We start from the raw sequence: 13,830 nt of genomic DNA on the forward strand, positions 1-13,830 counted from the left end.
TTTGTCGTGCCACCTCCTCCTGAATTATATTCTCCTAATAAAAAGTCGAAATTTTAGCCAGAAATTGATACGGATACAATTTTTCATTAATTTTGTCGTACCACCTCCTCTAGAATTATATTCTCCTAATAAAAAGTCGAAATTTTAGCCAGAAATTGATACGGATACAATTTTTCATCAATTTTGTCGTGCCACCTCCTCCAGAATTATATTCTCCTAATGAAAAGTCGAATTTTTAGCCAGAAATTCATAGGGATACAATTTTTCAGAAATTTTGTCGTGCCACCTCTTCCAGAATTATATTCTCCTAATGAAAAGTCGAAATTTTAGCCAGAAATTGATTGGGATACAATTTTTCATTAATTTTGTCGTGCCACCTCTTCCAGAATTATATTCTCCTAATGAAAAGTCGAAATTTTAGCCAGAAATTGACAGGGGAGCAATTTTTCATCAATTTTGTCGTGCCACCTCCTCCAGAATTATATTCTCCTAATGAAAAGTCGAAATTTTAGCCAGAAATTGATTGGGATACAATTTTTCATCAATTTTATCGTGCCACCTCTTCCAGAATTATATTCTCCTAATGAAAAGTCGAAATTTTAGCCAGAAATTGATTGGGATACAATTTTTCATTAATTTTGTCGTGCCACCTCTTCCAGAATTATATTCTCCTAATGAAAAGTCGAAATTTTAGCAAGAATTTGACAGGGGAACAATTTTTCACAAGTTTTAATGTGCCATTTTTGGATTTATTTTCGCCTAATAGGAATTTTAAATTAAGATGTAAATTTTTAAGTAGTTTTTCGTTTGTATTAGAATGATAGAATATTTGAACTGATTTTATTTTTTTTCTGTAATTTTTTAGACTTATTATTTTATATTTATCTTTCTATACTTGTACTTACCTTCTTATTTTTATACTTACCTTCTTATTTTTCAAATTTTTGGGAAGAATTCATTTTTCCTACTCTTTACTTATTTTTTATTGTGAAGTTTGTTTTTTTTCTTTTTTTTTTATATTTATTAATTTTCAAGATGGTATTATTTTATTTTTGTAAGCTCATTTAAAAATATGTTAAATGGATGTCCTATCTCTAAATAGTAATTGGTTTGCAAAGCTATTTCCGTTTTGGAACTAATTTTATTATCCTCATTTTAGTAAGTGAGAACCAAGATAGATAAACTATTCATTAAGAGGACTATCCGAGAAATCTATCTATTAATTGATTCCATGACTGAATTATCAAAGAACTTTCTTCTATATAAGATTCAATCAATCTTATGTGAGCTCATACGAAATTTTAATACCAAATAGAATTAAATTATAGAATAATAATACAATTTTATATAGAATTAAAATCATTAGACTATCTCCTATTAAATTTTGAAGTTGCATAACTTTATTAAAAAAATAATCTTTAAAGAGTAACGAATAATAAACTAAAATTTTAAATCCTTTATATTTTAGTCAAATAAAGTTATGTATCTCTTAATTTTGATAATTTAAGTTTAAAATATTCACTACATCTATCGAAGTTAAATAATATTTTTACATTACACTCGGAAAATTAGGATAAATTAACTTTCCTAATAATTGTTCTCGAAATATAGTTTAACAAAAATTATCCATATATATACGTTCAATTATTCCAAAAGTTCTAAATTATCGAAATTACTATTTTAAAGTTCTAACATTATGAAAATGAATTATCAATTATGCAGTACCTAAAAACTTTCTGTGATCAAATGCTAAAAGCAAAGGGGTAAAGTTTCGCAATTTGTTTTAGGTATTTAAAAAACTAATAGCTTCTAAAGGTATAAATATCCTATCACTATATAAAAACTATTTCAATCATATTTATTAACTAAATTTTCTTCAATTAAATTAAATTTTATATTTATGTAAGGCATGTGTTAAAAAGAAAAATTCAAAAATGTTATATTTTATAGAAAAAAGTTTTTATTATAAAGTTATAGAATACAATAATTTACAATAGTTTATAATAATTACAATAATTTACAATATTTACAATAGTTACAAAATTATTGTAATACAAAATTTTGAAGTATAATAATTACAATAATTTACAATAGTTACAATAGTTACAAACTTATTGTAATACAAAATTTTGAAGTATAATAATTTACAATAGTTTAGAATAGTTACAATAATTTTTATTACAATACTATCTGTGAACTATCGATTTCGAAGAATCGAATTATATAATAGTACGTGTAAAGCTATATTATTTCTTCGAAATCGATAGTTATCTACCATTGTATAAAAATGCTACATTATCTTCTTCCATTATTCGACCTTGACCCATCTTTTCCGTTTTCGTTAATCATTCGTTACTTTTCCTTTCTTCTTATCATTTTCCACTTCTCTCCTTTACCATTTTTTCCATTTTCCTTCTCCTTTATCATCATTTTCCATGTTCAGATCTGTATTACGTTCATTTATTTCCTCCCCTTTAACGTCATCTTTCATTTCATCCCCTTTATCACTTTCCTTCGTCCCATGTCTTGTTCCTCTCCATATCTTCTTCAATATCCACTTCATCGTATTCATCATCTTTTTTTAAAAATAATTTCTACGTTTAAATTATTTCTCTGTCCTCGATTGTCTTTCGATTTAATTTGTCTTCAAATATTATAAATCTGAAAATAAAATTTCAATTTTACATTATTCGATATTTTAAAACTTTTAACATAAACATTATCATTTTTATCGATAAGATTTTATTGTATTTCAATAATAAATGCAAATAATATTTATAACATCAGAAGAATAATGCCAAATGGAGAATATAATTATCTTAAAAGGACAACGGTACATTTATCGATAAATTAAACGAGTGCATTGTGAAAAATATTAATATTACAAAAAATAAGAGATTTCCTTTTCTTTTTCTTCATAAAAAATCATGAAAACTTGTTCCGGTGAATAGATTCGTACTATATCTATATTTGTTATCTCAATTGATGTACATTGATGTCATCTTCTGTACTGCTTGCTTGATATTCTCATCGCGAACGATGATTACTATAGAATGCTTCTATTTCCTGAGGATATATCACGGAGAAAAAATATATGGAGAATCAGATATTTTTACAAAATATTTTTCCTTTGATGTAACAGAACAAGTTAAAAATAAATTCAATACCGTGAAAAAAGATAAATTATGAAATTAAAATATTCTTCCTTCAACAAAATCAAGTAAATATCATCTTTGTAACAATAGAATATAAATTTTATTATATTTAAACTTCTGTTAGCGTTATTACAATTTTAATTGTACATACCTATCTTGTTTTTCATATAAAAAATTTAAGAAATTATTAAAAATTTTGTTTCCAAAATATGTCTAAAATATAAAATATAAAAGAAATTATACCAAAAAGTTCTTTTTTGTTTTATCCTGATATCTCATACAATTGTTAAGATATAAGGATTCAAAGTGCTTGCAAGACGTAGCAGAATTTTATCAATGGGCTAAAAGACCCATTGACTTACATTTTTATCTTAGAAATGCATACTATATTTTTCCAGGAATGTCGTCTGCAATTTATCTTTAGGATAGGTCAAGAGAGAACAAGATGTGAACGAAAGATCTGACTAAGAAACAAGGACGAAAATAGTAAACGATTAAAAACCACCTTTTTCTTTACACGACGATATCTTGGGAACTGGAAGTCGTATCGAGATAAATGAAAGAGTGTTTTAAAAAGCAAGATTTTGTGCTTCTAACAATCGTTCACTCATTGACAGAAAGCCACTATCTTTAGAGCTATAGCGGTTCAAAGTTCTCTTAATTTTAATACCATTTTTAGGATTTAATAGGATTTATGGTTAGGATAATTTATTTAAAAATTACCTTTATTTAGACGATGATATTCCGGAAGTCGTATCGAGATAAATGAAAGATCGTTTTGAAAAGATTTTGTACTTCCAATGATCGTTCACTCGTTGACAGAAGATCACTATCTTTGGAACTATAGCGGAACTATTCAAAATTTTCCTAATTTTAATTGAGTTTAATCGAGTTTCAGGATATATTATCTAATAGATACTTTTATTTTTATGAAATATTTATTGTTTATAATAATATTTTGATATCCTAAGAATTTAAAATTATAAATAAAATATTATTTATTAATAAAACATAAATAAAATATTATTAAATAAATGTAGATTTTAAGAATATAAAATATTATAAAAATCTGAAAAAATTCTGTGCCACAGTGGGTGCAACAATGGTTAGTTTCCATCGGAATTGTTTTCTTAGCATAAAAGCCACGTCCATGTAGAATCTTGAAATGTAGATGAGAACATGGCAGTGTAAAAGCAATATAATAAAATGCAGAAATTCCCCCTTTAAAAGTATTTTAGATTGTTCTCAATTCCACTATAAAAGTATTGATAAAATAGAAATCCATTTTTTACTCTACATAGACCGTCATTTTATTTTCTATCGATTTGAAAACTTGTTGTATGCATAACTTCGACAATAATTTTTTCGCATATTGCAAAATCACGTATAAAGCGTTTTTTGCGGCTTCAATTCTTGAATTTGAATTTTTTTTCATTCCAATTTAAAAGAGTAATTAAATTCATTTTATATGTTAAAAAAGAAAAGGACAATAATATTTTTAAATTTAACGTACAATATATCTAATCCAAATTTTTTATTTTATAATTTTGGATTATTTTGGATTATTCGATAATTTCTATCGCTTTTAATAAATTAATAACTTTTAATAACTTTTTGACGATCTTGTTTAAATAAATTGTTTAAAAAATAAAAAAATAAAATAAAAAGTATAATAGGCGGAAAAAAATTTTCGATGCAACCTCATATCGTTTAATGAATCATGATTTAATAAACAGTATATTTTCTTATTAACGAAAATTTTACAATAATCATTTACGGTTGCAAAATATTTTGGGGAAAAAAAATATGATAAACCATATTTTTCCCTTCTTAAAGTACAGCAATATTGAAAATTTAATATCCAATACTGTCTATCAACCTCATATTGTCAGAAATATTTGCGTATTTCGTTTTTAGATTAAATATGCAGATATAAATTTCTGTCATTTCCACTGAAATTCGCGATAAACCATAATTGTCAAAAACATTAGATTTAGTATTTAGAATATGATATGTGAATATGATAGTAGACATTTGTATTTAAATAAATAAATATATAAATAAAAAAAGAAGGAAATAAAAAAAAAGATTCGATTCGACACCTTTATATATTTGTCATGAATATTCATATACAAATCTGCACTATTTTGCATGCAAAAGTACGCGGTGATGGATTATTGATTGGAGACAGAATTTGATTGTTAAATGAGCCTGCATAGATATGTCTCTTTTATATTTTAAATTTGTGAAAAATTTTTTTCATATGAACGAATTAAAAATATTTAAACGATTTGGATATATATATATATATACACATCTTGCTGTCTTTTTCTTTCTCTCTTCAACAACGGTGACATCTCTTTGATTTTTAAGTCCGATAAGTTCCTTCATTTCTTAAAACTCGTTCCTGCTTTCACGAATTTTTTCCTGATTAAATAAGAAAGAACTTTATAATAAAAAGCTTTGAAGTGATTTCCATGAAATATTCAGCTTGATAATCAAAAATTAATATCTAAAATTTAATTAATAATCTTAATCTATATTTAGAAGATATCACGTACTAATAATATTTATTATAAATTCTTTTTACAAATATTTTTTTTTTAAGTAATAATTTAGAGAAAACTAATTGATGATTCTTTAAAATATTAATAGAAATTGAATACGAATCGATTCGCATTGTACATGTAGTTTGCAATAAAAAGAAATGAATCAACATTAATAAATATTAAGACTAGTTTAATCGGTTTTCGTTGAAACATCCTAAATAATATATAATAAATAACATGTTTTAACAATTAATCCCAGTAATCTATTACAAATAATTAAATTTTTGAATAACGCGTATATCATCATTATATTGCAATTATATATATATCGCTAGAATAATCAACATTATTATCTAAGATTTAAATTGCATTTTCAACTCATAAATTAAAACATGAACTATTTATAAAAATTGCATTTATAGAAATACAAATGTACAAAGATATTCCTCTTTCTTTATTTTTATTTTAAGCATATACAAATATTATTAAACTTTTATGGAATAATATATTGCATCAATGCAAATGTTATTTCAACGTAAATATAATAGACAATGTGAACAAATACTGCAACTTTTTCGTAAAATGGAACTTTCACGTCTCGTGTAATTATTATTAATCGTGATTATTATTCATTAATCTTTGTACTATTAAAAGCAGAAATATTCTCCCATAATTATTTAACACAATTTTATTTATAATTATAATAACTTATGATATATATATATATATATATATATATATATATATATATATTAATTAAATTACGAGCATTAAAAAATTCAAATCTAAATCCGGAGAAAATATATTTCAATGGGATGAAATTTTATTATGTAATTATCGTGCCTCGTTGAAATCTACGTTCCATTGAAATGATATATAATTGAGAGATATTGAAGAGATCTTGATTGCCAACTTCCAACAGCTCTAAGCTATCATTTATCCATTTTTATTGAAACCTTATTGAAAATCTTGAATATCATTGGTATGGATAATTTAAAGGCAATTCAACGTCTCTAAGCTATCGAATTTACATTCAAATTTCTTGAAACCGAGTGACTTCTGTCTCCACGAAAATTCGCAGATAAATTAATCTTCCGTAACTTTTTGATTATTACCTTATCAGTTTTTTTTTCTTCGTTATCACTTTAAATCTCTTTCAAGATAATGGCAATAATAACGTTAATACATTTGTAAATTTACCGTAAATCACTTTTAATTAATAGGCAAATTTTCCGGTATCATCCGTTTTGTTTAATATTTATGCCATTTCAAATATCATTTTAAACGAAATAGAACGAAATAAAACCATTTCGCAGCATAATAAATTTATCTCTGAAAAGATTGAATTATTTATACTACATTCAATCTTCCTTCAGTACGGTCGATTGCTCGTTCTTTCCCATGGATTATGCAACGAATCGAAATAAATTTTTATATAAATTTCAGTTTTGTTTCATATTTATGTAAAATTATCATTGTAATTTTTCTTTCTCACACAAATACACAAATACATGGTTTTTTTTTCTAATAAATATCATGAAGCAACGACGTTCGATACTCGATTTCGAACACGTTGATTAACAAAATTTTTCACCACGAAGAAAAAAATAATGTAAATAAAATAATGTAGCAGCCATTTAAACGACGATCGAATCGAATCCAATCGAAATATCTTCTACCCTCTCGTTCGATTCTTTGACGGATAAAAGATTAAGAAATTCTATTCATATTTTTTATCTATTTGTATATATCGATGATAATTTATAACACTCTTCTTAAGAATTTCATTTACTGTTCCTGATGTATCTTTTTCAATTATATTTATTGCGATAATAATCTGAACGAACGAAGGTTGATAACGAAGTTTAAATCTAAAAAAATTATTTCCTCCAGAGACGGTGTCTTTGAACTTATACCCATTGTTAGATTCATTTGAATAATCCCGATAAGTCGTCCGCCATTTTCCCTGGCCATTCACCTGGCTAGTAACCACGGTTGAATAAATTAAATGATTCGACGTTCAAATGAAAATTTGACAATAAGAGAATAAGCACACCTTTGGACATTTAATATCACAAACAACAATTTTCGATCAATCTTTATTCGAATAATTATAATCCTTCGTCGATTAACAAATTGTGCACGTAATTATTACATATATAAAATTATAAAAAATATAAAATTGTCACGAACGATTAAATTTGTTAAAGAATTTGTTTATTCGTTGTTATTCGTTCTGTTCTGTCTATATTTTCTGAGAAAAAAGAAATAATCCTCGCAGTCTCTTCTTCTGCTTGTTTCGTCAAACGGAATTGAATTTTTTTGATACGATGTGCACGCTTCAAAGAATTTCATATATCTTTCTAGGCCGAATTAAAAACTATTTTATTCCCCCCTAATTAATGGGTGAATTTTTATGTTTATAAGATGGACGGGATGATAAAAGACTCCGTTGGAATAACGTTTGAATAAAGAGGAGGAAAGTGAAAATGAGAGAAGCAGGTTATCTCACTCGGAGGAAAGATTAATCATTAAAATGTAGTAATTTTATTACTTTTTACGTGATATTGTTTCATTCATCTTTTATGAAAATGTATAAAGATGAAAATAATATATATATATATATTTATCTCTGATAAAATAACAACATAACAATTTTTATATGATAAAATGCAATACAATAATTATTGAACAATCATGAATAATCATGAAACAATTATAAAAGTCTTCCTGAGAAACATCTAGATCGCGGAACGCATACATTATTTTTATTCCTTAAATAACCGGATGTGCATATACATCCTGGCTTACATATCTGAAATAAAAACGATGAACCGATATGGATTATATGTTCAACATATATTCAACGTCTTTCAAAATTATAACGCTACTTACCTTGATGCAAAAAGGTTTACGAGCAAGTCTGGCGCAAGAAGGTTGACACGCTGCATGGCATCTAGTGAAGATCTCATTTCTTGGACACTTCGATTTAGCAAATCCTCCAATAACTATATTTATTAGAATATCACACTTAAAATATTGTGTAACAACTTCGTGACGATTAATTTATTAATAAAATTATTTAATTAACATTAAATGATGTCGAACGTGTTTTATTTCATATTATAGATATATGTATTTCCAAAAGATTGGATGTAACTTTATCCTGAAATAATGAAACGGAAGGTGGACGTGGATTTCGGAATCGGATCTACTTACACACGGAGAAAATTGCCAAAAAAAGGAAGGAGACAAGAACAAGACGAGGCATGCCTTGGATCTTGTGTTCTTCTTCTGAAACAAAGTTGTTTCTTCGAAAGAAAAAAAAGAAAAACTTACACCGCACTGTAAATGCATTTTTTTTTTTTTCTTTTAACTTATATACGGTCGATCTAACGTTACGACCGCGTCGTAAAATCGGTCGTGCCGAAAATCGCCGTTATTTCCGACTGTCAAAACTGCAACTCGAGATATTCGTTGGAAATAAAGAGCCCTGGTATCATTCAATGTCACGCGATGTTGATTTATAATAGATTGACGCGTTCACGAAATGTTGGAATTTTTTTTACACTTTTCCTTCTTTTTTTTTAAATATTGAAAAACATTTCGTTGCATAATTTTTTTTCTTTTTTTTCAAATTTCGCACGAGATGAAATTTTCGCTATTGTTCTTTATCCGCTGTACCATACGTACGATAATAGTCGGGCAACAATTGTTGCATCGTTGTTGTTACTCGTCTCACGATTTAATAATTTCTTTGGGAGAAGTTGAGAATTTCGAGAAAAATATTTACTCGTAAGGGAAGTATAATCTGATAATAACTGGATATTTATTTGGAAACATCCTTGACACGTGTCATATTTGGAGATATTTAATTTAAATAGTTATTGTAATTTTAATGAAAACTCATTATGTATGTGTGCGCTCGAGTGGTTAAATATACCTCAACGAGGTAATCTTTGTGTAAATGAAGTAGTAGTTCGATCTTCAAAGGATGAATCCACCTTTGAAAAAGTGAAGAAGAGAAAGTGTCACGAAAGGAAGATAGTATCTGGATGCTTTTAATATTCTACGAAAAAATTCAATTCAAATTTCTTAAAGGAGCCAAACCATTTTTAATCCGCCCAGGTAAAGTTCTTATTACTTCCATGCGAATTAAAAAAAGTGGATGAATTAATTACAAAGATTTTTGTAATTTTTTTAATGCGGGATAACAATGTGAGAGAATGATCTTTGATTTTTGAATTAAAACTCTTTATTTCGTTTCATTGTATACAATGATAAAACGATTGCTCGGCAAGGCCTTCATTCTCAAATAACTGATGCAAATAAAATGCAAATAAAATGATGCTTCACTTTTCAAGATTAACATTCAGACGGTTCAATGCAATTCTTATTTTCGTTTCTGAGCAATCCAGATTCGCATTGGCAGCTTGGGACGCATTGCTGGAAATATAATAATATTATTAATTACATTATTAAGAAAATTGTCTTAACGCGATTGTAAAATATTATTTTGCATTATTATACGAAATAATTTATTGTGAGCTTAAGAATATGTAATTTCGAAAATACTAACCAGTGTACATATGGGTTTGGGATTGGAGCAAGATGGCTGACAGGCAGTACCACAGCTCTGCCACACTTCGTTCTCTGGACATATTCCTTTTCCCAGTGTTGCTGTTTTTATTTGTGAAAATGTTACATTAAAATATTTTACGCAATAAAGTCATATTTTAAATTTTTAAAATCACTGATTTTGAAATCTGCATGATTCCAGAAAATTGTACTAGCATTACATACATAAAAGCAAGCAATGAAATTTTATCAAGATTTTTGAGGTTATAATTATCAGATTGAATAGAAACTTGACTGGATTAATTTACATATTTAATTATTTAATTTTTTCTTCTATATAAAGTAATTTTAAATGTCATCTTTCACTGTGAAATTACGCAAGATTGAAATGGAATTAAATTTCAATCGCGTATAAAAAAACTTTTTTGATTGAATAAAAAATGAGTCGAGTATAACACAAATAATGATTTATTTCAATGTAGTTACTTACAGGAAGAGAAGATAGCCAAAATGACTAGGAGAGTAAGAAGAATGCGAGACATGTTGAATGTATTCATGTTATTCGTTTGATTGTACCCTCGAACTTAATAAAAATTCCGATTTCAACTGCTTTTATATGTCACTCCAGGCCTTCTATACGTGTTTTTACAATTGATACTGTTTGCATTTGGTTTATGCGGCAATAAAAAATTCGATGCAACAGAATGAGCTAGAGATCAAAAACAGATTTTTATTCATCTTTTATCAGCGTATTATTCAGCAGTACCAATCATCTCTTGTATTGATTTGTTCATTATCTTGATTCAAATTCAATTTCTTTTTTTTTTCTTTTTTTTTTTATAATTAACAATTTACAATTAACAATCGTATGAAATATTTTATTTAAATAAATTTGGCTTTTTTTTAAATTTCATAGAAAAACAAATTCGTCCGTTACTACTTTTTACTATAATAGAAAAACGAAAAATATTAATCGTTTATTTGACTTCGTTGGAAAGCGTTTTATATCTATAGATGATCCACACGAAAAATTTTCATTGGAATTGATATTGTATACTTTTTGAAAAATAAATAACCTGCATATATGTTATCTTTTCTGCAAATATCTATATAATATATGGTTTAATATGATGTGATAAATTTTAAACGGAAATTTGAATTTTATCGCGTACATCTTTATCTCGATTGTGTATCATTTTCGTTAATTGTATGATATATTGTATTTGTTATCCTTTTCCAAATTTTGAGTCATAATGGCAGAGCACACGTATAGAATTTGTGATGAGAATGAAAATTTCTGTCACTGATAATAGATAGTGTATAAACTGTTGTAAATGTAAAAATAAATTATTATTATTTAATTATTAAATAAAGTTTTGATCCGTATTTAAATTATATTTATTTAGATTTTTATCGACTATTAATCTTTATTGTTTTGCAAACTTTATAGTGATAATGATTTTAAAGCATATAGTTTCAGTTTATTAAAATTCTGTAAACGTGATTTATTTTACTTGCTAATGCTGATGAAATAAACGTATTATTTTTCCGGAGAATGATTTTAATAGAATTTTAAAAAATGATTACGCTATTACGAAATATTCTATAAATATTTAATTCATTAAACGATAAAACGAGCAATAATTTTCGCAATAAATAAGCGAAAGATATATGGCCAAAATTTAAAATGAAAATGCTTTCTAATTGTCAGTTTGCTCTATTTCGATTAATGGATGAAATATGAAATGGAAATGAAATAAACTAGAAAGCTTTTTCCATGCGATATTTCATATGAAATAATTCTTCTCTTATTTAACAAATTTTATATATGGATATACAATTTATGCATTTATACTAGAATAATTCAAAATGTCATCAATGTCTTCGTAATTCCCATTTAAAAAATTCCACTTAAAATGTATTCTATATTCAAATACTCTACCTTTCACTTCCTGTGATGTGATGATGACTATGTGATGTAAAAAAAAAGAAAAAAAAATTTATCAAAAATTAAAAAATTAATATTTTTGAATATAATTCCATTTAATTCATATTAAATTTTCCATGTGTCACTCTACTATTCTGTAACAAAGAATAAATTTTTAATTTTTCAAAATGTTCTCTACTGAAAATATTTTTATTCCCTTAATTAAAAAATTGTTTTTTATTCCGGACAACTTGTTTTCTTGATCAAAAGAATTCGTTGAATGGAATTTAATAAAATTTATATATAAATTAAATTAAATCGAAAAAATTATTTGAAAAATATTTGAGATATTTTATCACTCCTATTAATTACATTTGTTCAATAGTATTTTGTTGTTTTATCTTGAAAGCATTATTTCTATCATGTAACAATTTTTCTTTAAGAAATATATATTTCGTAATATTATTTATAATTAATTCCAATTAGTTTTTATCATTTATTTAATCAAAAAATCGATAATTTCAAATGATATCGTTTTTTCGATTTGATAGAAATTATTTGCATATTTATTATGATAAATTATTTAATGCAAAATATTATTCCAAGGAAACGATAATATGATTTGATTATTATCTACTATTATCTATTATTTTTATTTATTTATCACACATGTATATTCTCTTATTTAATTAATAGCGTAAGTCGATATATTTCATGTTTATATAAAATTACCATTCCATAGGTTGCTAAAGGGAAAATTAACATAGTGGTTTGAACGATCTATTGTCTCTGTGATATCATAAATAGCTTTGATATCTTCTGTATAAATTTACAACTCAATTCATCGCTGAAATGTAAGATGATACTCTCGTTAACCAACCCAAAGGCAACTCCGTGGCAAAATCCGGTTGATGTACTATATTATGATTTAGTTCTTCGTTATAGCATAAGAATTTCATGTCAACATGGTTATTAATACCTATACGAATGAAACAAAATCATAGCTCATTATGCATATGAACTTGGATTACATAATGAGATCATATCATATCATATCATATATAATGTTACCTTAAAAATATTAATCAATGAGTATTATTACTCCCCGAAGTAATTATGTAATTCGATATCGTGTTATGATGTAAAAGAAAAAGGAAAAATTGAAATTGTAAGCTGAAAATAAAAAAGAAATTTTTATATAAGAAGTTATTACTTTTTATTTATTAGTACATTATTAGTTCTTAGCTTGCTATCACTTTCCATAAAATACTTTTTCTAATATAATATTATTAGTATAATTTTTCCAATGTAATAATAAATTTTTTTTAATCAAATATAAAAATTAATATTATTAAATTATTTATTTAATCGAATTTGAAAAGTGATGACGCCAATTATCAGGTCTCACCAACGAGGAGGTGACTACGTATAGAGACCTATCTATAAACAATATAATAAAAATATATCCTTAAAATTATAATAAAAATTAAAAATGCAAAAATATAAAAATTGAAAAACACTCACGACATATAGAAAGTGAATAGAATTGATTTTATTAAGATTTTTAATTAAGAAATTGGTTAACAATACATTAAAATTGATCAGAAATCGATAATATTCT

The 13,830-nt window shown here is 25.7% G+C and overlaps 2 protein-coding genes across 2 annotated transcripts; both read right to left on the minus strand.

Annotated features, from left to right (window-relative positions):
• Window positions 1-7,787: 7,787 nt before the first annotated feature.
• On the minus strand, window positions 7,788-9,079 carry LOC107999756 (venom serine protease inhibitor-like). The gene is made up of 4 exons (XM_017059770.3): window positions 8,924-9,079; window positions 8,600-8,712; window positions 8,340-8,519; window positions 7,788-8,299 (listed from the first exon to the last, which is right to left on the minus strand). Exons 1-3 carry the CDS (start codon window positions 8,973-8,975, stop codon window positions 8,421-8,423), a joined length of 264 nt encoding a protein of 87 aa, XP_016915259.1. The 5' UTR covers window positions 8,976-9,079; the 3' UTR covers window positions 7,788-8,299; window positions 8,340-8,420.
• An 857-nt stretch (window positions 9,080-9,936) lies between these two features.
• Window positions 9,937-10,932, minus strand: LOC107999753 (chymotrypsin inhibitor-like). The gene is made up of 3 exons (XM_017059767.3): window positions 10,773-10,932; window positions 10,284-10,384; window positions 9,937-10,150 (listed from the first exon to the last, which is right to left on the minus strand). The coding sequence occupies exons 1-3, from the start codon at window positions 10,837-10,839 to the stop codon at window positions 10,070-10,072; spliced, it is 249 nt and encodes an 82-aa protein (XP_016915256.1). The 5' UTR covers window positions 10,840-10,932; the 3' UTR covers window positions 9,937-10,069.
• Window positions 10,933-13,830: the final 2,898 nt, after the last annotated feature.

Source organism: Apis cerana, linkage group LG16, assembly GCF_029169275.1.
Source record: "Apis cerana isolate GH-2021 linkage group LG16, AcerK_1.0, whole genome shotgun sequence".
Classification (NCBI taxonomy): domain Eukaryota; kingdom Metazoa; phylum Arthropoda; class Insecta; order Hymenoptera; family Apidae; genus Apis; species Apis cerana.

Excerpts from the sequence above, each read along its gene's own strand:
- LOC107999756 (XM_017059770.3), bottom strand. The coding sequence starts at position 8,975 with ATGCCTCGTCTTGTTCTTGTCTCCTTCCTTTTTTTGGCAATTTTCTCC. Across the intron at positions 8,713-8,923 it reads TTTGGCAATTTTCTCCGTGT|TTATTGGAGGATTTGCTAAA; the intron begins GTAAGTAGATCC and ends TAATAAATATAG. Across the intron at positions 8,520-8,599 it reads GTAAACCTTTTTGCATCAAG|ATATGTAAGCCAGGATGTAT; the intron begins GTAAGTAGCGTT and ends TTTTTATTTCAG.
- LOC107999753 (XM_017059767.3), bottom strand. The coding sequence starts at position 10,839 with ATGAATACATTCAACATGTCTCGCATTCTTCTTACTCTCCTAGTCATT. Across the intron at positions 10,385-10,772 it reads TTTGGCTATCTTCTCTTCCT|CAACACTGGGAAAAGGAATA; the intron begins GTAAGTAACTAC and ends AAATAAAAACAG. Across the intron at positions 10,151-10,283 it reads CCAAACCCATATGTACACTG|CAATGCGTCCCAAGCTGCCA; the intron begins GTTAGTATTTTC and ends TTATATTTCCAG.